This window comes from Echiichthys vipera (genome assembly GCF_963691815.1).
Source record: "Echiichthys vipera genome assembly, chromosome: 2".
Taxonomy (NCBI): Eukaryota; Metazoa; Chordata; class Actinopteri; order Perciformes; family Trachinidae; genus Echiichthys; species Echiichthys vipera.
The window spans coordinates 29062697-29089559 of NC_139827.1; the positions used below are offsets into that span (position 1 = coordinate 29062697).

General features: G+C 42.2%; 1 protein-coding gene across 1 annotated transcript; it reads right to left on the reverse strand.

Moving 5' to 3' along the window:
• Positions 1 to 4250: 4250 nt before the first annotated feature.
• LOC310961991 (multidrug and toxin extrusion protein 1-like) lies at positions 4251 to 19599 on the reverse strand. The gene is made up of 16 exons (XM_083934318.1): positions 19516 to 19599; positions 13808 to 13909; positions 13622 to 13690; positions 13248 to 13396; positions 11960 to 12002; positions 11794 to 11838; positions 11606 to 11703; positions 9547 to 9644; positions 8844 to 9025; positions 8593 to 8701; positions 7308 to 7383; positions 5305 to 5374; positions 5077 to 5209; positions 4865 to 4959; positions 4697 to 4760; positions 4251 to 4623 (listed from the first exon to the last, which is right to left on the reverse strand). Exons 1-16 carry the CDS (start codon positions 19582 to 19584, stop codon positions 4382 to 4384), a joined length of 1644 nt encoding a protein of 547 aa, XP_083790444.1. The 5' UTR covers positions 19585 to 19599; the 3' UTR covers positions 4251 to 4381.
• Positions 19600 to 26863: the final 7264 nt, after the last annotated feature.

The window sequence follows — 26863 nt, forward strand, 5'->3', positions numbered from 1 at the left end:
TGGAGCACACAAATACAGATACCATACACGGACCACGGCTGGCAAGGAACAAAGGTCACATTTTCGAAAGCACTCCAAATCAAGGTTCATCCAAATCAATATTGCTGTGCTGATGGTTCCACTTGACCTGCAAAGTTTGATGTGAGGAAGAATATAGTTATTAACTAGCTAAACCCGCAGAAGTCACGTAAATACCCTGTGTATATGTATGTATATAAATTCATGGCTAATAAAAACTAAATTAGGCTAAAAGCTCATGGAATAGCTGCGAAACACGTTTGATTTTTTTATCGGAAAGACAGCAACTTGAGCCCGGGCTTTTGTTCAACCGAATCATGGATTAAGTAAGCCAGGATAACCGGAATATCCCGGCTTAATCCCTTATCTAGGTTTCTTGCAACAGCCCCCATGACTTTATGTAAGGAGATGTTCCAGCAGCTGGAATTGTGTGCTTAAATTATGCTTGGTGCTTTTTCAAAACATTAATAATGATAAACAGTTAGCAGTAAATGTTGGTTTTTGACAAACATTCTCTCTTTAATGCCAAACTCTGCAGGTCGAGTGGATCAAACAGCAACCATATTGATTTGGATGAACCTGGATTTGGAGCAGTGTTAGCTCCTTGTAATCCTGATTCAGCTTTTTTAAAGTAAATTCAAAGTTAGCAAATAATAAACTTTGCTTTCTTTGATCTAGTTTCCTGAATTGATGTGTACTGAAGACTCCATATTTTTAACTAAATGTAACCATAATGTAAAAGCATAAAAAATATGTACTGTATTAATGTTTGTAAGCCTAATGATTCATTTATACATTGTTTTTATTTGATTATGGTCACTAAATCTGTTATTTTGGCTTTTGCACCCTGATTTTAACACCAATTTACAGGTAGCTAATGTTAGCCAAATCAAATCTTTATAAGGGTCGCCATGACGAGTGGAGGAGATTATATTCAATTCAGTATGTATTCATCGCCTTAGGAGCAATAACAGGGGCTTAAGGCATAGCAGAATGGGCTCTGAGAGAATCCAGCTACATAAAATAGCTAAGATCACAACACATTTTGGTGCATATTACTTTGACATCCTGACTTCAACCACAGTCGGTTGTTCTGGTAACGCTAGCGTTACCTGGGTTAACTTTACATCTGTTGAAAAGCTGTTGAGGTAGAACACAGGGATTAAAGCAAAAAAAACAAAAAAACAACCAACAATATATATTCTTATATAAGTTATATTCCGTATCCACAATTTGTATTTTTTCAAATTGATCCGAAAGATCCATTTCAATATATCCATAGCGACAGAGAACTTTAATCCCTGAATAACGTGCTGTAACATTATCTCCTCAAATAATGATTCTGGCCTTTCCCCTGTGCAGTAATGGAAATGGTCATTTTTAACAAGACACAACCGTTTCATTAAGAAGTTACCCGTTACAACTAGCAGTTTAAATCCAGATTAGGGCCTAGATGCGTTTACATGCAAACCCTTCTCATGCCGATCCCAGCGGGGTACACCGTGGACAGGACACACAGTGCACATAGAGACAGACAATCACTCACATACACACCTACGACATGTCTTTGGACTGTGGGAGGAAGCCGGAGAACCCAGAAAAAACCCACGCAGACACAGGGAGAGCATGCAAAAAGCATCCACACAGAAGAGCCCCAGCCAGGATTCGAACCAGGCACCCTCTTGCTGCGAGGCGATCAGTGCCAACCACCACTCCACCATGCCGTCCCGTTTTGGTAATTAGATCAATGTGTGATGTAAATCCCCAGAGTAGCTTTGAATATGAGATAGTGTGAGATACTGTACATCTAGTATTAAATATTCACATACATAAAACACCTCGCAATCATTCATCTTCAACCGCGTGTCCCTGTCGGGGTCGCTGGAGCCGATCCCAGCTGCGGGGTCCACCCTGGACAGGACCCCAGGGCACATAGAGACAGAGACAGACAACCATTTACACTTACATTCACACCTACTGGTAATTTAGAGTCATCAATTAACCTAACACGAGCATGTCTTTGGATTGTGGGAGGAAACCGGGGAACCCTGAGAATACCCACGCAGACACGGGGAGAACATGCAAACTCCACACAGAAGGGCCACAGCCAGGATTCAAAGCAGGAACCCTGTCGCTGTGAGGATACTGCTCATAATAGAAAACTGCGTATTGCTTACATAACTTTCCTGGTATTGTTGATTTTCACTTTGGAGTTTATTTTGTCACCAATGCTGACAAAGGCAGAAAGAGAAGTGAAGAGTGAAGAGAGAGCACTAAATGCAATGCATGTGCATAGTATACCACACGCTGATTCAGGAACATATTCATCTAGAATAGAATAGAATCAACTTTATTTAGCACATTTAAAAAAGTAATAATCAATAAAATATATTTTAAAGCAAAAACAAAATCGCCCATAATAAAAAGAAAAGAAATTTGTAAATAAATGTTTTAGAAGAGTAGGAAGAAGCACAGTGCTTTTCTAGTCCTACCCCTATTCCATACATATAGAAATCTTCAATACATTTATTACAACAAACTCTCATCCCTTGTATCCATCCTAATACTTACTTACTTTGTACATGATTGCATTTTCTTAGTGAAAAGAAAAAAAAACATAAATAATAATAACCCCATCAGATTCCTCCCTCCTCATGAAAATGATTTGTTTTATGCATCTTTTGAAACTCCCTCTAGTCCGTTCCATACGCACGAGAGCGGTCCTACATGTATAGTAAAGTACTATGCAGCTGTTCAGTCTGACGTAACACCCTTTCAAAATACGATATCTGGGTCTAAATGCTCCGTTGAAATAAAACAGACATGGGATCCCCCAGTTAGAGCTGGTTCATGTGGCCCAGGAAAGGGAAGTTTGGGGTCCCCTGCTAAAGCTGCTGCCCCCGCGACCCGACCCCGGATAAGAGGCTGAAGATGAGATGAGATGAAATGAGACAACAGCCGAACCTGTGAACAATTACAATCACCTCTTTTATCAGTTAGACAAATTTTTCATCCATAAGAAACAGGTAAAATGACTATTACGTTGTTATTTAAAAACTCAGATCTGTTCAAACAACGGGAACAGGGCACTGCTGCGTTGTAAAAATAGGCTTGGATCCGGAAATCATATTTTGAAAGGGAGTTACGTCACGACTTAACAGCTGTTACCCACACTCACCTTTCTCGCTGTGGGGATGTGTTGTCATTATTTGCCTGTACTAATACCTATATAATATATATAATATATAATATGATAGAAATACATTCAAGTGCCTTCACCTTATTTTCACCCGAACCTAATGCACAGTGTGCAAACCTTTTCTTTTTTTTAACTCTACCTGAGCTACTTGTTCCATTATTGCACACAATACAAAATGTGCAATAGTAGGCCCAGTTTCATATTGCTGTCCTGCATGTAGTGAGGTGGTTAGGTTCCGCTAACTCCTCAAAAAATATCTGGCTCTCTTTGGCTTGCTAGATATCCCACGTCATGGCCTTGTTTATTTAGATGTCTGCCACTGAGTGACTGCCAAGTTATATATGAGAGGGTTGTTGGCTAAAAAGCTGCAAACTCAGGTGTTGATCGTCCGGGGGTCAACAGCACCAGATACCCTTTCACTACAAGGGGATTCAATGTTAACGTTAGAGATATGGTCTACCATTTGGAACTGGTAATTATTATTAACATCGTTTATACAGCAATTATGGCTCGTACCCTCCATCCAATCTCCTCGTCATCCCGCCTAGCCCTGCCTCGTCCCCTCCCACTCCCGACCTCTCTGTAAACTCTGAGCGGCTAGTGATTAGCTTAGCAGCTCAGCTACCAGAGCTCCTATTGCCATGGAGAAGGAAAGAGCAACCAAAGTGGCCTCTGCTTGCCCCTAAGGCGAAGGTTGGAAGAAAACGTAAGTGGAGCGAGGAAAAGGCAGAAACCAAAAGGAAATGTGATCTACATAGGAACCAAAGACGAGTCAACATCTGGGATTCCTTTGAGAGATGGAGAAGGCTACGCCAGGATTTGAGACTGAAAACAGATGCTGAGACAGCAGACTTTGTTGAACAGGTCATTTTCTCGTTTTTATCGTGGTAGATATAAACTCCAAATCCGACATTGTAAGTTTGCTTTTGAGGCTGGCTTGGCTTTTGTTGTCTACGGGCCAGCTTCTTGCTCTGTCAGAGGGGGGTCTGTCGAGGAATCGTGGAACACTGAGGCGAGGGGTTTGGTTTGGGGTTCAAATCTGCCTCAGAGGCTCAATTGATTTTCAGAATGTAGACCGTAGCTTTAAATGATTTAGATTGGATCTTGACACTATCAATCCTGACAGCCATCAGTCTCACAGCTGGCTTTAAATCATTGGATGACTCATTTCAGCAGCATGGTGAGGAAGTTGCTTGCGAAGATTCCAGCGACGAGGATGACCACCATGATCAGCAATGTGAGGCCACGCCGTAAAACCAGCTGTGTTATTGACAGAACATTTCCAACTGTGGTAGTAGTAGCTGGATTCTGGCCTGGAATATGCGCCTCCTGATAGGTGTGCTCCTCCTCAGCACTTTCACAACTGGATGCCGTTGTGCTGACCTGGCACTGCTTCTGATTCGAGTCTGGAGGTTTGAGAGACAACCTTTAGCATTAACGAAATACTGTCATACAAGGATGTTTCAGTTAAAGCTTTACCTGTATTTTCCATCCCGACCATCTCTTTTTCTTCTTTGATCTGCACTCCTGCCCTCACAAGAGCCTGATCAGAGACATTCAAGGCAGTTGTTCATAGCAGACTTTTTAACCTCAAACACATCTAAAGACCACGTAAAAAGTTTAGATTGGTCAAGGGACGGTACGAACCTCTTCAGCAGCCTTCTTCCAATTGAGTTTGCACAAAAAGGTGACAAAGAAAATGGACTGCATAATCACACAAATGGTCAGTCCTGTCCAAAGCCCTTTTCCAGACATAAGAGAAGATTTTGAATGGCTTTTCTGAACGCTCCTTGACAAGCAGGAGATGAGACTACATACGGCAGTAATTTCAGAATTGTATATAGAAGGTCTGGTCTTACCTTCAATGCCCATATTTGCAGCAAACATTAGGGATACACCGATAGGGAAGCCAATGAAGTAGTATCCCACCAGGTTACACAGAGCTCCAACCGACTGCTTTCCTGCTCCCCTGAGAACACCTCCAGCCACACCCTGTCCACATCAAACAGAGATTTGGTCAAATCACATTTTGCATTTATCAGTATTGGGTCTAAAATCCTGGTTACTTTCATGAAGTCGTTTCTTACCGCAACACCATCAAAAAGATGCAAGAAGCCAAAGATGATCATGACAGCAGAGACCCTCTGTAAAATGTCTCTAAAAACATGCAGACAGACATTCTTTATGGACATTTGAACATGTTTTCTTCATATTAGGTCAAGGTCAGATCATGTTCAGATTAGGTTTGTTTAGATTAACTTAAATGGATCAGACTGGACAACAGATACTGTAAGGTTGACTCTGAAAATGGGATTAAATTATGTCTTAGCAGGGTTACAAGGAACAAGGAGTTGAGTGTGTTTCAGCCAGCATGAAGATGACCTTGTTAATGTAAAACAGTCTGGACAGAAATATGAAACTAAGGGCTCCATCTTAAACCCAACACAAAGCGAAACACAACTGTCATGGTTGTTTCAGACCGACGCAGTTGTCATTTTCACGCCCGCTGCCCACGTTGTGTATGCAGCAAATGTACCTGGACCCCCATGTGTGTCCATGAGTGTGTTGGTTTTAAAATGAGGAGTTGTCAGGTGCACTGTTGGTGCATTGCTATTTTGAGGTAGCATAAAATGATTATGCCATTGACCTGGTCTAAAATCAAACTTGCAGTATATTTACAGGGTGCATTAGTAGGGTTTAAACGATACACTCAACTCATGATTCATGATACTGGGTTCCAAATATGATTTCCCAGGTTCTCTTAACAAAATGTTAAACGTGCAATATTTGCACACTGTTTTTTTTCCTGTCTGATACCGTCTCATCTTCTAACTTAAGGAAGCCAAAAAACTGCCACAACTCAGATTTTTTTGTGATTTTCATCCATGATCCTTGCCCACTGCAGCTGCCACTGTCTTGACACCGCCATCTACTGACGCAAGAGATGTGGGAGAACAACGAGAAAGTGCCATTTACTGTTTAAAAGTATTGCAATTCATTTGTAATGTCACCAATATGAATTGTCACATATTTGTATTGCACATTTACAGTACTGTCTGGCAGATTATCGTTAGATTCCTATCGGTCAATGTAAGATAAGTGATACGTGGACTGCAGTAATATCCACAGTCCTGCGGTAAATCCACGGATGGTCATAAAAAAACATTTTCATTAATAACGATGGATGAAATAATACATCAGTATTAAGGAAAATAGCAATCGCATTCTCTAAAATGTAGACGGAGCAGAGATCATAGCAGAGCTGCTGCTCCACTGTGCGCATTTACGCATGAGGTACAGTAACTTCATTGATTATTACAAAAGCTAAAATCTTGGTTCTTTTCCTCTGTCAAGTTTAAATCAACAGTTTTGCCTGTACTGCGCACATGGAAACGTTTAAAATTACCGAAAGCGGCCTCTGATCAAGTAAGCCGCTAAAGAAAATACTCATACATCAACACAACACCATTTAAAAAGCAACTGCCTTCAAGGACTAGTAGAGGAGCAGTATAAATAATTAACTTGGGTGGGTGGCCGGTAAATGATTTAAGCGTTAAGTGAATTTAAATGACATCAAATTCGCTCCACGTGTCCACACCAGTCCCCCCCACCAGCAGAAGTTCCGTGTGCCTGACGTTGAAGCCAATTTTACCTAGAGGCCAAATTGCAACTTCCACGTCAGCCATGATGCCATGGGGCCCAAAAATACTTTTTTCCCATGGACTTACATGGGGAAAGAGACGTCTATAAATACATTTTATATTATTTTTTGAGCGTCACAACCCCGGCAAAATGACTCCTGTAAATATCAGCATTTCATTAATTCGGTCTGATAACATTTAGCAAGTCTAACAGAGCAGCCCGTTCAAGTTAGCAGGAGCGCTAAATGCTGCAGAGATAGTGCCAATCATCTGGGTATATTTTGATGCAGCAGTTGAACTTTTTTTGCTTCATGCATCACTGGGCAGCACTTCTCCTCCTTCTCTTCAGTTAAACAGGTTAACAGTGTATTTTCTCTTATGCAGTCAAATGAGGTTGTTGATGGGACAGACGACAGACAATCTTTTATTGTGTCAAAGAATTTACTCACGGCTCGGATGTGAAGATGTAGCCCACGACATTTCTGGCTAAGCCGAGGCTGGCTCCAACAAAACATGCAATGATGACTGCAATGAAAAAAAGAAACACAAAAGTTGTGTATAAATTTAACACTGAACGAATATTGTGTTTTGAACAATTTACATATTAAAGTTACCAGGGAAAAAGTGAACACAAGAAAGTGGAATATTACGAATGGGTAGTTCAATTGTAAGAAGTGGTTTGTTACTCAAAACGCTGGTTTATACATTCAAACGTTTGGGCTTCAATGATCAATATTAAATAGTACGTGTTATTGTTGATGCTGCCACTGGAACTTCTGAATTGTCTCAGTTTCAATCAGACCAAACATCAAGCTCACATTCAGAGCAGGAGTGGTGATTACGTTCAGAAAACAGCAGTGGAACATAATGACCCAATGACTATCGGATCACTCAACGAGTCCATCCATCCATCATCTTCAACCTCTTGTCCCTATCAGGGTTGCGGGGGGCTGGAGCCGATCCCAGCTGACATCGGGCGTGAGGCGGGGTACACCCTGGACAGGACGCCAGTCTATCACAGGGCACATAGAGACAAACAGAGACAGACAACCATTCACACTCACATTCACACCTACGTGCAATTAAGGGCGTACTCCCACAACGTGAACCTTTCACCGCCATTGTTGTTGTTGTTAAATGTCCGCGCATGGTCCGTCCTTCTATTTTCTATGTCCTAACAGGTGGACATAACGCTACCGCCGTAGGGCTCGTGCTCGTGCTCGTACACGTGCGCACGCTCGTGCTTGTACATGTGCAAACGGCTCCGCTAAAGCCCACCTCTTTCAAGTGGGCCGTGGACGGCCCGCTGGCCGCAGTTATGCGCGGAACGGGTGCACTCACGATGCTTAAAGGTACTAGACTTTAGCTGAAAAAACGGTTTTGGCCCCGGCCAGAAGGACAGTGTGAGTGCGCCCTTAGAGTAATCGATTAACCTGACACGTGCATGTCTTTGGACTGTGGGAGGAAGCTAGAGAACCCGGAGAACACCCACGCAGACGCGCAAACTCACAGATTCAAACCAGGAACCCTCTTGCTGTGAGGCAACAGTGCCAACCACCAAACCACCGTGCCACCGCACTCAACAACAAGTCCTGCAGTTCGAATGTAATACTATGTATTCTCTGTTTCAATACCTATATTCATGGATGTCATGTTTTCTGCATACTACTATTACCGTTCAAGTAAAAAGTGGTTTCATGTAACATGTACAGTAGAGTATGATTTGGGGCTTACATGCACAAACAACGGGGACTTTGCAAGACAGCTTTGCCTGCTCTATGTTTCCTGCACCAAGAGCATTCCCAACCCGAACACTGGCAGCAGCAGAGAATCCTAATGGGAACTGTGGGAAAAAAATAGATAAACAAAAGTGTATTAAAGCTACTTTTCCTTAACTATAATTGATTAAAGCAATGGCCAACACACAAGCAGAGGGTTAGTGTTACTACATAATTAATGGTTGAAAAAAAAACATTTAGAGATACCATGTAAGCTACAACCGCCAGCTCATAAGCGATGGACTGAGCTCCCAGCTCAGCCTCGCTGATCAGTCCGGCCAGGAATCCTCCCACCTCAAACATCCACCACTCCAGACAAAGCATGAGCATACTGGGGATGGCCAGCTGGACGAAGGGTCCCCACTCCTGCAGACAGTCCAGTGACCAACCTGCGGGTCAGAGGTGAGTACATCTTTAAGCTGTACATTATCTTTTCATTTCTCATTTCCTGTTAGAGCTAACTCCCAGGTGTTAGTCCTGTAGAACTCCTGTTGGTTATGCTAAAACTAGGACACAGAAAAGGATGGACATATGAGGATGTGAGATTTATGCTTGAAAAGAATCTGAGTATACTTGGTATACCACGATTCTTTTTTTATAAAGTGGGCTTAAAGCTTAACAGAGACCAAGTTAAAAAAAGGTTCAATCAGTACATAATTAAATCCTGAACTTTTAGTTCAAGTAAAATAAAAGTTCAAATGATTGCCAGTGTTAACAACAGCCTTCTGCCAAACTAGAGCATCGTTAATCCTAACTCGGCCAGCATCATCACTGTAACCTCTCATCTACACTACATTACACAGTTATAGAGTGTAACTAATTTTGTCAAACATTAATAACTGGAATGTCCACAAGACCAGAGACTTGAACTATGAAAGAGGATGAAATTGCTAGAGACAAATCTGCTGACCTCCCCATGTGGCCTTATGCAGACCTCTGCAGCAGATGTAGACGAATAAGACCACAGCCAGCAAATACTGTGAGATAGCATTGGCTGCAGCAGATCCGCTTAAAGAAAAAGAAAAAAAACCCAGCACATTTAGTGGGAAACAAAGCACAGAAAGCACTATAATATTCACATTTTGTTGCCAGCTGTTCATGGTTATAAAACTAGGCGTCATGTACATGTTGTGTCCAGATTGAATTGGTATAGTTTACTCAGGCTACATCCACACTACTAGGGTTGGGTACCGAAACACGGTGCCTATATGGCACTGGTTCCTGAATAAACGGTATCTACTGGACAGAATGACAATGCAGATTTTAGCGCCTCATTTCGAAATGCCACCTAAATGCCTGTACTTCTCTCTGGTGCTCTGAAACAGACAGTACAGGGTACAGAACCGGGGTGAAGTAAGTTTTAAGTTGGATATTCAATATCCAAAGTCCCCGGTGGCAAAGCAAGCTTTCCTGCATGTGAGTGACTTAGACTTAGACTCCTCTGTATTGATCCCTTTGGGGCGACTCCCGCAAGGAAATTGAGTTATGCAGTACGTGAGAGTGATGTACGGTTAGTGTTCGTTAAAAACATTACACTTGGCATGGTCATGGTCGGTCATGTTAGCCTCCCGTTAGCTAAGAGGTAATCCTCACTAGACTGCGAGACTTTTAGACTACGCTCCCAAAAGTCTCTGTGTTCAGCTTTCAGGACTTTTGCAGCTTCTTACTGAAACTTTGTGGTTTGAAGTTTAGTTTTTCTGTTAATATTTTCAGATATCTTCTCCTTTTTTTACCTTTTCGCATTCTTACAGCTCCATAATGCTGATGAAAACATGACTTTTCTTGATTTTGTGGCTTCACAATAAAAGCGTTAATATAACAAAGTAAGGGGGGCCTTTAATTGTAAAGAATCTATAGGAATTTATCTGTTTATTTGCGTTACACCGAATCCTTCATAGGCGCATGACAAGGGATAGCAGCTGCCATACCTTGGACCAATAAGAATAATACAAATAATATTAATAAGAAAAATGATTGGTTAATAACAAAAATAAGTATCAGAGGAAGAAACTAACAATATCAAATAAATAAAAAAAACGTTAATCTCGTTGACGGCCGTTATCAACCCTACACACTGCATTTTGTTTAAAAAACATTTCGACTTTGCACACACACACACAAACTACTCCAGCGTTTCCGAGCCCCTAAAACAGAGACGCTTACACCGGCAAGCATGTGCCTAGTGTATTTGAATATGGGTGGAGATTATTTCTGATATGGAGCTAAAATGCATTTTTTAGAGTGAAAAAAAAAATGTACTTCTGTGGCAGGTCTCCCCAGGAGGGCCCCAAACAGTTTGAGTGGAGGCTCAGTAAATAAACCATTTATTTAGTTATCAAAAAAAGATCACATAGAAGAGCCTGAATGTGTGTGATTTAGTTAAAGCAACAGTTCAGAGATACAGTAGTTTTGGGCTATCATGGCTGTATCAGTAGACCTGGACAGGGCGACCCTGCTCAGTCTTGCAGACATTTCTTTCCAGTGGCCACTCGTGGAACTGCAATGAAAAATCCCCCTGCCACCAAAAAAGCACTTTCTCCATAGGCACCACTGTAAAAGAGATGTCTGTAAAACTGTTGACAGGACACCTCCAACTGCAGATGAGGTTGATTGGACCATTTCTATCATAAATTTTAACCCATGGACTTTTTATTTTTGTAATAATACAATTCTCAATGGAATGAACAGAGCGCCATTTTCAGTCGAACATCCATGGCGTCAACGGGATCAAATAACATAATCATTATTCCATGGGAATCCAGGAGTAGAGCCAGTCAACTAAGGAGGGTGGTGAGGGGGCACCTTTTTCCAAGTTTTGTCTGAGGGGAGGCTCAAAGTCTCAGACGTTTGAAACCTCTGCCGTATTTAATACAGTTTACTTCTTTAATCATAACAAGCAGAAATGAATACACATCTGGTTGTTGACAAAATGTGTAAGCTCTTCTACAAAATAATATTGCAAAACTCACGCAACACCCAGATCCAGACGGTAGAGGAAGACGTAGTTGATGACTGCGTTGAGGATATTTGCAATCGCTCCAGTCCAGACCTGAGGCCATATAATTCCCTGCAAACCACAGCACTGGGTATCAGTATGAATTTTCTTAACTATGGTCCAGCCATAAACTGTAACATCATTGAGTTATCATTGCTGCACCTGATTTTGAAGATACCTCCCTTGCAGCTGGTACATAAAAGCAGCCTAGAGAAGAAAACAGAACACATAATCGGTGTCGCTTTGGCATATTTGAGCTTGAGAGTAAACCTGTGTAAGTATTGTATCCTTTTCTTTGTACACAGTGTTTAAAATGCACCAAACTCACCGGCAGAGCAGGCATGAAGATCTTCACATACAGCTGGGCGAGACTTCACGCAGAAAAGCAACAAACAAATGCAATTGCGGGGTTGAAACTTATGTCCGTACATATAATAAATATACTGTATATATTTAATATGAGTTTATGCATCATCAGGACTCATCCTCTGAGGACAGGAACAATGTTTACATTAAGCAAATATGATGGTTTTTGCAATTATTAAAAAAGACAATATTTCCAGTTGTATACATGGCGACTGAAATGAATGTTGCGATAATAATTCCCTGGCTGCCATGCAAAATAGGAATTTTTCAAAGGGCTTGTTCGTGCATGTGAACACAGCATTCCCTCTTTGTTTCCTTCAACCACCTTGTTCAAAAGCGATATCCAAAAACCTGTTGATATCCAAATCATTCATAATGTTAAAAAGCAGCTTTGTTTCACCTACTGGCCAGAAATGCAGGCTTTTCTTTTGGCATACGTATCTACTATCTAGCCTTGCAAACTGCTAGCAACTATAGAAATGCACAGAGCTGACTGTGTGGTGTAAACAGGCAAGAGGCAGTGAACTGACTCAAACTGCTGCAAAAACCCCAATTGGGAAGTATATTCTGAAATTGCCGTCCAAAGAATGCATCTAAAACCTGAATCATACTCACATGTCTGGAAAATTGTACATTCTGAAAAGGGTCTTATTCGTTTTACACAATTTTTCATTTTCATTTTTTTCATTACCCTTTATTTAACCAGGTATATTCTCGTTGAGATTTAAAATCTCTTTTCGAAAGGAGTCCTGGCCAAGACAGCAGCATAAACATACAAGTTTCACATTTAAAATCAAAATAACACACAACTAAACATGACACACAACTTAACATGATAAATCACCAAAATAAAACAGCATTAAAAACTAAAAAGCAGACATATTTGGTATAATGTCTGTAAAACACTGAACACATAGATTAACTGGTTAACACATCAAAAGGCATTTAGCAGCTAAAAAGTCCCATATTTCCCTCAGTTGGTGAAGATAAAAAAGAAACTGAAAGGAGAGTGAATGTTAAACTCATATTCATCAGGTGGCCAGAAACACAGCTCTGGATTAATGCTACTGGTGCTCCTGGATATGTAAATTAACAACTATTTTCTAGCATATGCCATTATTATACTTAATAAGTGACAGTGTTGTGTTTAGAGTTTTCTTCTGCTTCCCATAAGCGGCCATCAATGCAGGTTTAATGTAACCAGTTTGTCCAGCAGTGACTGTTGTTGTGGGGATTAAATAGTGACTGACCTGGCGACCTCTGGGCTCTGTTTGACAGCAAGTAAGAGAGCTTCAGTGTTGATGAGGATAGCCCAGCAGGGGAAACAGGCCAGCAGCAGAATCAGAATCCCCCTCTGGAGAATCACACCCACACGCTTCAAGTTACCGCTCCCATACGTCTGCATGAAACGGGTAGACGGATACTCAAATAAGCAAAGTTAGCGAACACCAAATCAAGCCGATAACAAAGGGTATAACTGGTCAAAGAAAACTAACGTGACACTGAGCTCATTGTTGAGTTGTTTTAAGGAGACCCCAGGAAAACCTGGGAACCCAGCAGCACTGTTGTGTTTGTCTTGGTTAGATAAATGAAGTGAAAGAGCAAGTTCTGTTGAGGACACTACCTGAGATATGAGGGTATCACAAGTTAATGACAAACCAGTGCCAATGGAAATACCAGTGACGTTAACCACCTGCAAAAAAAGAGCATAAACATGATTCAGGGAAAAACATATATATTAAAGGATAGATCATTCAGTGGTCAGTATAGGAAGACCAGACACAGATAGGATGCAAGAACGTTTCCTCACCGCAATTGATAATGCGACCCCTGCAAGTTCAGTTTTCCCCAGGTGACCACAGAACACAGTGCTGACAAAACTGATCATAAAGACCATCAACTGGGAAATGACCTGGAGTACAAAAACAAACACATAACTGTCCATTAGCCTTACTGTACAAAACATGGTAATTATGTGACGTGTAACAATTTGATACATATTCCAAATAACCAACTAAACGCCAATGGTTGCAGAAAGGCATGTGACTGATCAGAGGTGGCTTGGAGTGTATAATTCAACTATAAAGGATTATTTTATCTTGTAACAAACTTAATCTACTGTATTAGCATCACACACAGCAACTCCGATAGGCTACATCGGGGGCATTCCTATGTTCCTCGGGTCCTATGTTCCCCGAAAAAGGTTCCAATGTCCCTCGGTCGCAAAAGCCTATGTTAGAGGTAACTGTTAGGGTCAGGGTTAGGGGCTCGTGTTAGGGTCTACATAAGCCTAGGTTAGGGGTTACTGTTAGGGTCAGGGTTAGGGGCTCGTGTTAGGGTCTACATAAGCCTAGGTTAGGGGTTACTGTTAGGGTCAGGGTTAGGGTCTACATAAGCCTATGTTAGGGGTTACCATTAGGGTCAGGGTTCGGGGCTCGTGTTAAGGTCTACAGAAGCCTAGTTTAGGGGTTACTGTTAGGGTCAGGGTTAGGGTCTACATAAGCCTAGGTTAGGGGTTACTGTTAGGGTCAGGGTTAGGGGCTTGTGTTAGGGTCTACATAAGCCTCGGTTAGGGGTTACTGTTAGGGTCAGGGTCTACATAAACCTAGGTTAGGGGTTACTGTTAGGGCTAGTGTTAGGATCTACATAAGCCTAGGTTAGGGATTACTGTTAGGGTCAGGGTTAGGGGCTAGTGTTACGGTCTACATAAGCCTAGGTTAGGGGTTACTGTTAGGGTCAGGGTTAGGGTCTACATAAGCCTAGGTTAGGGGTTACTGTTAGGGTCAGGGTTAGGGTCTACATAAGCTTAGGTTAGGGGTTACTGTTAGGGTCAGGGTTAGGGTCTACATAAGCCTAGGTTAGGGGTTACCATTAGGGTCAGGGTTCGGGGCTCGTGTTAAGGTCTACAGAAGCCTAGTTTAGGGGTTACTGTTAGGGTCAGGGTTAGGGTCTACATAAGCCTAGGTTAGGGGTTACTGTTAGGGTCAGGGTTAGGGGCTTGTGTTAGGGTCTACATAAGCCTCGGTTAGGGGTTACTGTTAGGGTCAGGGTCTACATAAACCTAGGTTAGGGGTTACTATTAGGGCTAGTGTTAGGATCTACATAAGCCTAGGTTAGGGATTACTGTTAGGGTCAGGGTTAGGGGCTAGTGTTAGGGTCTACATAAGCCTAGGTTAGGGGTTACTGTTAGGGTCAGGGTTAGGGTCTACATAAGCCTAGGTTAGGGGTTACTGTTAGGGTCAAGGTTAGGGGCTAGTGTTAGGGTCTACATAAGCCTATGTTAGGGGTTACTGTTAGGGTCAGGGTTAGGGGCTAGTGTTAGGGTCTACATAAGCCTATGTTAGGGGTTACTGTTAGGGCCAGGGTTAGGGGCTAGTGTTAGGGTCTACATAAGCCTAGGTTAGGGGTTACTGTTAGGGTCAAGGTTTGGGGCTAGTGTTAGGGTCTACATAAGCCTAGGTTAGGGGTTACTGTTAGGGTCAAGGTTAGGGGCTAGTGTTAGGGTCTACATAAGCCTATGTTAGGGGTTACTGTTAGGGTCAAGGTTAGGGGCTAGTGTTAGGGTCTACATAAGCCTATGTTAGGGGTTACTGTTAGGGTCAGAGTTAGAGTCTACATAAGCCTAGGTTAGGGGTTACTGTTAGGGTCAGGGTTAGGGGCTAGTGTTAGGGTCTACATAAGCCTAGGTTAGGGGTTACTGTTAGGGTCAGGGTTAGGGGCTAGTGTTAGGGTCTACATAAGCCTATGTTAGGGGTTACCGTTAGGGTCAGGGTTCAGGGCTCGTGTTAAGGTCTACAGAAGCCTAGGTTAGGGGTTACTGTTAGGGTCAGGGTCTACATAAGCCTAGGTTAGGGGTTACTGTTAGGGTCAGGGTTAGGGGCTTGTGTTAGGGTCTACATAAGCCTAGGTTAGGGGTTACTGTTAGGGTCAGGGTTAGGGTCTACATAAACCTAGGTTAGGGGTTACTGTTAGGGCTAGTGTTAGGGTCTACATAAGCCTAGGTTAGGGATTACTGTTAGGGTCAGGGTTAGGGGCTAGTGTTAGGGTCTACATAAGCCTAGGTTAGGAGTTACTGTTAGGGTCAGGGTTAGGGGCTAGTGTTAGGGTCTACATAAGCCTAGATTAGGGTGTTACTGTTAGGGTCAAGGTTAGGGGCTAGTGTTAGGGTCTACATAAGCCTATGTTAGGGGTTACTGTTAGGGTCAGGGTTAGGGGCTAGTGTTAGGGTCTACATAAGCCTAGGTTAGGGGTTACTGTTAGGGTCAAGGTTAGGGGCTAGTGTTAGGGTCTACATAAGCCTATGTTAGGGGTTACCGTTAGGGTCAGGGTTCGGGGCTCGTGTTAAGGTCTACAGAAGCCTAGGTTAGGGGTTACTGTTAGGGTCAGGGTCTACATAAGTCTAGGTTAGGGGTTACTGTTAGGGTCAGGGTTAGGGGCTTGTGTTAGGGTCTACATAAGCCTAGGTTAGGGGTTACTGTTAGGGTCAGGGTTAGGGTCTACATAAACCTAGGTTAGGGGTTACTGTTAGGGCTAGTGTTAGGGTCTACATAAGCCTAGGTTAGGGATTACTGTTAGGGTCAGGGTTAGGGGCTAGTGTTAGGGTCTACATAAGCCTAGGTTAGGAGTTACTGTTAGGGTCAGGGTTAGGGGCTAGTGTTAGGGTCTACATAAGCCTAGATTAGGGTGTTACTGTTAGGGTCAAGGTTAGGGGCTAGTGTTAGGGTCTACATAAGCCTAGGTTAGGGGTTACTGTTAGGGTCAGGGTTAGGGGCTAGTGTTAGGGTCTACATAAGCCTAGGTTAGGGGTTACTGTTAGGGTCAGGGTTAGGGGCTAGTGTTAGGGTCTACATAAGCCTAGGTTAGGGGTTACTGTTAGGGTCAAGGTTAGGGGCTAGTGTTAGGGTCTACATAAGCCTAGGTTAGGGGTTACTGTTAGGGTCAAGGTTACGGGCTAGTGTTAGGGTCTACATAAGCCTATGTTAGGGGTTACTGTTAGGGTCAAGGTTAGGGGCTAGTGTTAGGGTCTACATAAGCCTAGGTTAGGGGTTACTGTTAGGGTCAGGGTTAGGGGCTAGTGTTAGGGTCTACATAAGCCTATGTTAGGGGTTACTGTTAGGGTCAGGGTTAGGGGCTAGTGTTAGGGTCTACATAAGCCTAGGTTAGGGGTTACTGTTAGGGTCAAGGTTAGGGGCTAGTGTTAGGGTCTACATAAGCCTATGTTAGGGGTTACTGTTAGGGTCAAGGTTAGGGGCTAGTGTTAGGGTCTACATAAGCCTATGTTAGGGGTTACTGTTAGGGTCAGGGGCTAGTGTTAGGGTCTACATAAGCCTAGGTTAGGGGTTACTGTTAGGGTCAAGGTTAGGGGCTAGTGTTAGGGTCTACATAAGCCTATGTTAGGGGTTACTGTTAGGGTCAGGGTTAGGGGCTAGTGTTAGGGTCTACATAAGCCTATGTTAGCGGTTACTGTTAGGGTCAGGGTTAGGGGCTAGTGTTAGGGTCTACATAAGCCTAGGTTAGGGGTTACTGTTAAGGTCAGGGTTAGGGGCTAGTGTTAGGGTCTACATAAGCCTAGGTTAGGGGTTACTGTTAAGGTCAGGGTTAGGGGCTAGTGTTAGGGTCTACATAAGCCTAGGATAGGGGTTACTGTTAGGGTCAAGGTTAGGGGCTAGTGTTAGGGTCTACATACGCCTATTTGCCTTAGGAAGTTGGAAATGAATTTGTAATAAATAACAGACCGGGGAACATGGGACCCTTTCTGTGAAAAATGGGGACCAGGGGACCCAGGGAACATAGGTACGCTCCTGCTACATCCCGCCACACGCCAGTTCCGGCCCGCCAGGGAATATTTCCTGGCCCTTTGAGTAGAAGCCTGTGTGAAAAAGTCATTTTTGACCGCTGTCCTCTTTCGTATCCATCTCACTGCTACCGTCTCAGAGCGTCAAGTCCCGGCGCGCTGGGAGACTTGCTCCATGCGCTCCCTGTAGGCGCGCGGCCACAACGCTACGCACCCTCCCGCTACGCTCTTCTTCGTGGGTTCCTGAATCCTCTTGGCAACAGCTCGCTAAGCTCCGTTCTGTTGTTGCTGTAATCGTTTCTGTCTGGTTAAATCCGTGGTTAAATCATCACATAGATGTTTCTTTCTACTCTGAAAAAAGAAAGGTTGTCACAGAAAACCGTCAGTTCACCAGAGAACAGACAGAGAAGTTTTAGTTTCTGTCTCTGTGAAGCCTGTGTTTACTCTGCAGCCATATCGGAGTGTAAAGAGGAGACGTTGATAAGACATTTTCAGAAAATTCATGCTACTCTGCATCTATGTTATGTTCATTTTTGTCCAGTTTCTGATGAATAAACTAATATTTCATATGAACTTGTCAGCCTGGTAAAGTAACTAGTAACTGGTGTAATCAGATAAATGTAGTGCAGTAAAAAGTAGAATATTTCCACTGATTTGTAGTGGAGCAGATGAATAAAGTAACATGGAAATAAAATACTCAAGTAAAGGACAAGAGCCTCAAACTTTCCTTTAGTCCAATAATGGAGTGAAAACTCACTGGTTCGTTCATTTAATAAGGATTGTTTTTTGACAAGCTTGTTGCACTTTGAGTCCTATGACTACTATTTACACTGATAAAATAAAGACAATATACTGTATGCACTCCTATGTCACTGCATTGTTTTACAATATCCATAATGTGATGCTCATATTTTCCCGGCTCCTCATTTTGGATCATTTTCGCCAACCGGCCTCAATTCCAAATGAATTTAGTCAGTGATTATCAACGATTATGAGGTTTATGTGTTGACTTTAACCTTGATTTAAGGGCTTAAGAGTTCAGAGACCACAGACCCTCAAGGGTAGGGCTGGGCGATAACCCAATATGATCATTTATCGACTTTCAATGGAATCGATATTGTGAAAAAAAATCCTATTGAGATTTCATGACACACAATGACGTTGTCTAATTTGACAATGATATGCACATTGCTGTAACTCAAACTTCTCCTTAACGTTATCAGAAACACCTGAGGACAAATGCAGTTGAAAATTGCAGTTTTGGTTTATAATCAAACTTAACATTACCACAGTTCAATGTGCTCAACATCAGCTCGATTACATAACCCATGATTTCATATACAGCAGATATGATACAAAGAGGTAGAAGAAGTACCCTAACACATAGATCATCAAAATGATACAAAGTGTCTATTGTATGTTTTTCTATACATGTTTCTATCGACTTTACGTCATTTGAGCGACACTTTACGTTCTGAACCTTGTACATTATGTTATTTTTGCACTAAAGTTCTTAATAAAACGAGTCAATACTCATTTAATTCACACAGCAGTGTACAAAAACCTCAATACCGTCATAACAAACTAATGACTAATGCAAACACACTGCACATAAAGCGAGGGGGACGTGTCCACATTCAAAGCCAGCACTGATAACTCAATGACCGGCACTGTTTCATTCAGTCCAGGGCTCAAACACACACACACACTGGACTCGGGCTTACCACTGGTCCGGCTAGTTTGAAAAGTTGTACCAGCTCATGCCGGTACTCCTGCGGTATGAAGCCACACATGTTCAGGCAGGAGCCACAGACACCACCGGTGCCCCGCGCAGAAGAAGCCGCTTCAACCGCCTTGAAATCTTCCTTCACACCCTCCGAATATTTAATTGGTGTTTCAGGTGAAGCGTCCATGACTGACGCCTTCTCGACGGACTGACCGGGCTTATTGTTGTCACCGCAGCCCCGTTAACGGACGCGGTTGGTTACACTCATGTCGTCAGAGAAAGGTCAAAGGAAAATGGGATACAGTATGTGGGCTGCGCACGCGGTTCATGAGTGCCAACCCTCTCGCGCGGTACTTTTGGGGCGTCACTACCTTTGGGTAGAACTCATGTTGCGTTCAAGTGCACATTATGACCATCGTTTGAACTGATTGTCAACTTCAATGCAATTACATAACGTTACATAATGACATAATGGCATAGCTCTGCTCTAGTCATGGAACATGGGTGCCTGTATATTGTGCTGTAGCCCTAGTCTGTGCCTCTCATGTACTACACTATATATACCATATATATGACATTTGTAAATGTTAGTGAAACAACTACAAAGCTAATAAAAAACATAGATATGTGGGCTCATTTGCAGGACAAGAATCAGGTTTAAATATACATTTACTAAACATATATCAAAGGTATAGTAATTTTAAGACATTTGGATGTGGAAGTGTCAGATATCATGGCTTTAACTGCACCCGTGAGTGCACTGCATCTCCTTTTCTTCCACCGTAAAGGGCCAGTTATCATGTTCGATCTACCATGAGGGCATCCGAGAGGGCACCTCTGCTCCACTCGGCCCCATTCTAACATGGGGGCCCAAGAGGGGCAGTGGCCTCCCTGAGTCCAACAGTGGCTCAGACATTGAGGCATCTGCAAAGTATTACAGTGAAAAACATGTGCCTCCAAATACACAGGAAAACATTTGCTTTAGGCGGCTTGAGTCCTTTCATTAAAGTAAAGCTGCTAAATGCTGTAGACTCCTGGCTTTTACTGACAGTACTTTTCACCATTTTCGGTTTAAATGGCACGTAAATAAAATTCAGGAAAATGACAGACATGCAGAAATACTATAAATAATAGTCATTGAAAGTGTAGCTACAATACTGCACCAGTCTGAGCATATTCAGACAAGCATTCCCACCACATGCTGTTGTGTCAGAGCATAATCCAAGTGACAGACTTTAAGATGTTAGAAAATACAAATTATAATACATAACCTGTTAAGGGTCCTTACAACGTGACACCGCAGTTGCTGTCTCACATCTTGCACATACAGGTTAATTTTCAACAGTGGTGACATAGAGAAAAAGAGTAACTCACCATGGACTTGAACCCAAGCTGACATATAAGGAAGGCATGGAAACAAACTGAGCCAACAGAGGATATAAATGGAAGACGGGTGAGGGTCATCACTATTTGTGTCAAAGTCTCAACTCACCTCCACCACTTGTCAAAGGTTTGGATTTGTTTATGGCAGTGGTTTTGTCAAAGCATTTCATCCTTTGCATATTGTGTTTACTACCGTATGTGCCACTCATGGCCTATGAATGTGCTTCTCTGTTTTCTTAATTGTGGAGATCATCACTTAATGTCTCAATACACAAGTCTGACTTTTCTGAACTTTGGTCATGAAACACTTCTCTATTTACTTAAATGCTGGATCTAGTAGTTCGAGTTTGGATAGAGTTTGCAGGGGTGCAGATCAGATGTCAGGATTGGAGGCACAAAAGTGATTTTATTTTTTTTTTGCCCGTTTGTAACTCATACCATTCCACCATAAATACGACCTCCGCAGAGGCTCACCATATCATTCAAAAAGTAGCTACTGCACATGGAATCATATACTGTGATTAACTTTCTTGTTTAAACAGCCAACGTATCACTGCTTACTAAACTGTTATATTAGCAAATCATATTTTTTAAGGTCTCAGGTCACTCCCAGTTCTTCTCAGCGTCTTCCTTTGCTCCCAGTGTATGGGACTACTTTATGCATGATTCACTGATATGGATGGATATCAAAATACGAAGCCCTAACCAAGTCGTGTAAACTAACCGATCATGTTTATAGACATTTTCAATGGAATTCTATTGCTAGGCAACAGCCTCACGGTCCTTGTTATCTTCTTGCAACAGGAAATAAACTAGGACACAGTTAGAATGTTTATGTGTACAACTTTGAAATGGTCTAGTGATGCTGGTAAAAAGGTTGGTATGTCCCCCCCAGGATCTGCACCCATTAGAGTTTGATAGTAATGAGGGTGGGTGGTAAGTAATGACCAAGAAAACACTGAGGGACACAAGTTAGGGAGGAGGATACGTAATGATAAGTAATAAAGATGAAAATAGATGATGTGGGTGATATTAATCTTGTGGGGTTTTAAGATGTCCATGCACTGTGAGGAACCTGGCCAGCAAGACAGCCGTACTTCTTGGCTGGCCATTGTGCAAGGCAACCAGCAGAGAAGCAATGCATATTCATTTACCGTACGATCAGGCTGCTCAGAATGGGCACGCCCCGTCACTGCACTGGTATATCCTAAATGATTGTTTCATGGGAGCAGTCACCAACACACTTTGTTTGCATCTGTGATTATAAGGAAATAAAAAGTGAAGAGGAGTTATCATGGAAGCTGAAATGTACGGCTGCTCCCACCTCAATCTCACACTGGCCCGGAGTCCTCCTATTTAAAATAACCACCACTGTAGACAAATCGCTGCAGTGGCCCTGATTCGACTCCGACCTGTGGCCCTTTGCAGCATTAAAGGGTCATTTTAGCGATTAAGTTTCTAAAAGTTTTCAGACCGAAAGTTTCAGAAAAGAAAGAATAGATATCCCCCTGTAACTTTTGCTGGGGAAGAGGAAACTTATAAACCATATTATTCACTCAGTTATTATTATTATTCAGGTTACACACACACACACACACACACACATGCACAAACAGGAACTATATACATGAAATTAATGGAGAGATGTCAGAGTGAGGGGGCTGCCAAATGGATCGGAGTCCCGAGCAGTTGGGGGTTCGGTGCCTTGCTCAACAGCACCTCTGCAGTGCCCAGGAGATGAACTGGCACCTCTCCAGCCACCAGTCCACGCTCCATTCATGGTCCACATACCTATGGACTGAGCTACTGCCGCCGGGGGTGGAGGAGGTGAAGCTGTGCCAGCAGCAGTGTGACCGCATTAGGAGTCATATTTAAATGGACATTGAGTGAGGATGGGCTGTGATTGGTGTGTCCTGCATGAACGCAAGCTTCATTTTTTGTTGTAAGTTTGTCGTAGAAGGCTACCACTTAGTTTTGTGTGAAACCGCACAGTGAACTACAGCTCCTGTCATGCAAAATACGCCCGTTGCTAGCTCAGCATGCTCGCTAACGAGCTAACTGAACTATTGTGGCGTTCCAGTTCCAGAACTCTGGAATCCAAATTTCTGAGTTGCAACTCAGGAAGCTGTAGAAATACACTGTTTATTCTCACTGATGTCATATTTGTGCCTCATTAAATAATCATAAACACAGGACTATTTATCATCTGTGGACATGTGTGTTTGTCAGCGGAAAATACAACATAGTGTTGTTATCAGCTGATATTGCTCAAAATGGCTAACCTGAAATTCTGACTTCTGAGGTAAATGGATGAACCAAATGTTTCACAACACATGGAACATTATCAACCTTTTTTTATTAACCATGGAGCAAAAGAACGAGCGAGGCCCATTGATTGTGTGAGTAACGATGCATCCCAGAATGAAATACACACACACACACACACACACGTAGCCTCGTAACTTCGGCATGGTGTCACTTAAGCGAATTTGGGGTGAGTGGTCTTTATAATTATGTATGTATTTTCACAGGCTTATACTTCAACAGTTTTACAACAATTATTGCTTTCTTGACTTGCAATATCGTGCCTTAAATTAAAATCCTGTGTATAACTCATGACACAATTCAAACAGCATCAAAGGATTATTTGTCTCTTGACGGACCAATGGTGAGCCACCGGAAGGGGAGGGGCATCACCTCTCCATGGAGACGAGAATATTTCACCATAGCGACTGACCTGGAGACCTCTGGGCGAGAGCTTCAGTGTTGATGAGGATAGCCCAGCAGGGGAAACACAAGCAGAGTCAGAATCCCCCTCTGGAGAATCACACCCACACGCTTCATGTTACCGCTCCCATACGTCCGCATGAAACGGGTAGATAAATAAGTCTAAGAGTCTAACAACACCGATCACACTACTAAGCAAAGGTAGGAACAGGCCAAGAAAACAAACTAGATCCAAAAGCTCATTGTTGAGCTATTGGGTTCAAGGGAAAACAAGCTCTGGTGAGGACACTGCCTGAGATATGAGGCTATCCCAAAAAGGATGACAACCAGTGCCGACAGTGACGTTAACCACCGTCAATTAAATGCATTATTCATCAATAAGAATCCAAGGCTTACAGAAGACATTCTCTGTCCACATATTCATAGTGTATATATATATATTGTGGCAGAGTGATAATCCCAGAAAATACAGCCTGAAAGAATGTCCTCTCCATATTTACCAAAGTTCCTTGTTAGGATATGGTGCCAACCCAGTCAGAGACACCTTTAATGGGGTCCATCATAAAGTTAGAGTGTATTTATGGTAACATGAGAAACTAAATGATCTAAGGGATCCATCGGTTCCAACCACCTCATAGCTCGTGTGGAAGGGGGATAATAATGCTCCAAAGTTAGGCTAAAGATGGCAAGGGAAAAACTGGACCCTTGACCTCTGACACCAATGCATCTGAATGAAATGGGTTCTATGAGTACCCACGACATGCCACTTTATGATAAGTCTGTGGCAAGACATGCAGTTTTTCTCACGCAGTACAAATGTGTTGTTTGGCCTATTCTAAAATTGTGTATTTAATGCAAATATCACAAAGTTTCACAGTAGTCCTCAGAGGATTATTTTTGTGTGACATTAATAATATAGAGAATATAAAATGTTAAGGACAAATGTTTTAGAACATTTCAATGTATGCAAACGATGTACATTTTCAAATTCAACCAAATGTTGCCTCTCTTATATTTTCTCGCCCATTTTCCTTTGAATGTTTCAACATATAACAATTATAATAATAGTCTATATTTGGTTACACAATACTCCTTTTTATAAACTTGCTAAATGACAATCAGAGCAAAGAAATAAAAAGTAAGGTAAAGCGGGTAAAGGAGTATGAGCAAAAAAGGAATCGTACAAAGAAAATCTTGGCATTGTTTTAATGGTGGGAGTTGAGCATTACAAAGCAAGAGCAGACATCATCATTCAGTCATTCACAGATCAAATCCCTGATGAAAAAACAATGCAGTTTATGGCCTATTACAGCATGCTTCGTGAGCACAGATGTAAAAAAACCCCAAAAGGTTTTCCATCATTTGTTCGGGGCAATTTTCTCTCGGAGACTATAGTTTATCTGCTGCAAATGGGGAATAAAACAGAGGAAAATATATTATTTTGCAACAGGGAACGAAACAGGCAAGTTAACAAATAAAGTGTTTCAGTTGCCATTATAAATATATAGATATATATATATATATATAGAGAGAGAGAGAGAGAAACACTGTTTGCAGTAATTGTGTTCCCAGCACTGCAGTGGTGAAATGATATCTGATAACTTTAATTTCTCCAGTGAGCATGCAGGTCCGGTGTGCATCAATCCCTTTTATTTTAAGAAACATTCCAAGTGAAATGCTGTAATAGGACTGCTTATCCACAATAATAAGCTTTATGTAAATCAGTGGTTTACATGGTTTTGTGACAAATGTGTTGAGTTCAGGCGATCAACTGGAGACTGGGTCAGTGTGACAGATGTTGTCTGAGACCCTTCCACTCAATATGTTAATCAAAAGCTGAAAAACACACATGTAGCCAATGCTACGTACTGTAATGCTGCACTGCTTGGGCTATCTGTGCCCATATTCAGTCACTCGGTTTGTGGTCATACTGGGATATCTGTAATAATAATGCACTTAGTGTAAGGGACATTGTAGTCTAAGACCTTCCTGACTGTCCCCAAAGCTTAGAGAGGCGTGCAGGTTTTTTTTTAGGATCTGGAAAAGCTTGCAGGTCGCTTGAAACGTAAGATTCTTATAATCTTCATAGAACTCTGTAAAATAGCATACATATGTATTGGGGGGTGTCACCAAGTGTTCTAAAGAATGGAGATCCTTGTCCTCAATGGCATCAAATACTAAATAGAAAAAATAACTTCAATTGAAGGAAAAGCCTGGTGGTTGACAGAAACATCCCCATGCACTGGAGGGCTCAGTGTTTCAACTGGTGGAGGAGAAAGTGTTGACAAATAAATGAGAGAAAAGCCAGAAAATGTATTTCATTTCCATAAATCAAACTAAATGCCTGCACAAAATGACAACAAACTCAATGTGCAAATGACTGTATGTCATCCAAACGATTGTATCATAGTCACATAATGACATAATAACACATCAGCATTCAACAACATCAGCTGCTACTAGATTTATAAAATGGTAAACACAGCTTCAGGCTTGATTTTTGTGATGTGATCAAATCATTCCACACTGTAGTTTTTGGTTTTTGTAAACAGTAACATTCAAAGAAATCCTTACTGACGGCCTGGAGAATGTGAAGCTATACGAGCCGCAGTAAACTGCAGGGTTTCTTATCTCAATATGATCGGTCAGTCATACAAAACTTCTGTGTATGAATGGGATTAAACACTGAGTGTGCCTGTGTATGTGTAAAAGGCCCACTACTCCTCTAAAGATATGCCTGTAAACATTTCCAAGTTCCCTCCTTCCTTGTCTTTACATTCCTTGATAGCTCACTTTAGTAACTCATAAATAAATTAATAAATAAATAAACATAATGGATAACATAGAATACATTCAAGTACATCAGTTCCTCAATACTGGAATGCAAGCAGGTTCTGCTTCTGCAACTTGTACCCCTCTCCAGCCTGGCCGTTGACTGACTGTTTGGTTTGAGGGCTACAGTACGTGCACAGCATAAAAGTCCGTAACCACATGCACCTAGAGGTTCTCACACTGGCTCTACCATGTTGAGAGCTGTATGATCATTTGAGCCGTCATGGAACTCATCGACACCAGTGTGTTTCTGAGCTGACGTCCCCTCACGCTACCTCACACGACGGTCCGGGTCACACTGCCCACAGCTGCTGTAGGTGTGGGCGGTGACGACACGTATCTGAGGTTCCACACCACAGGCTGCTTGAGGGTCATTTCTAAAGACTTCAGAGGTCGTGGTCCAC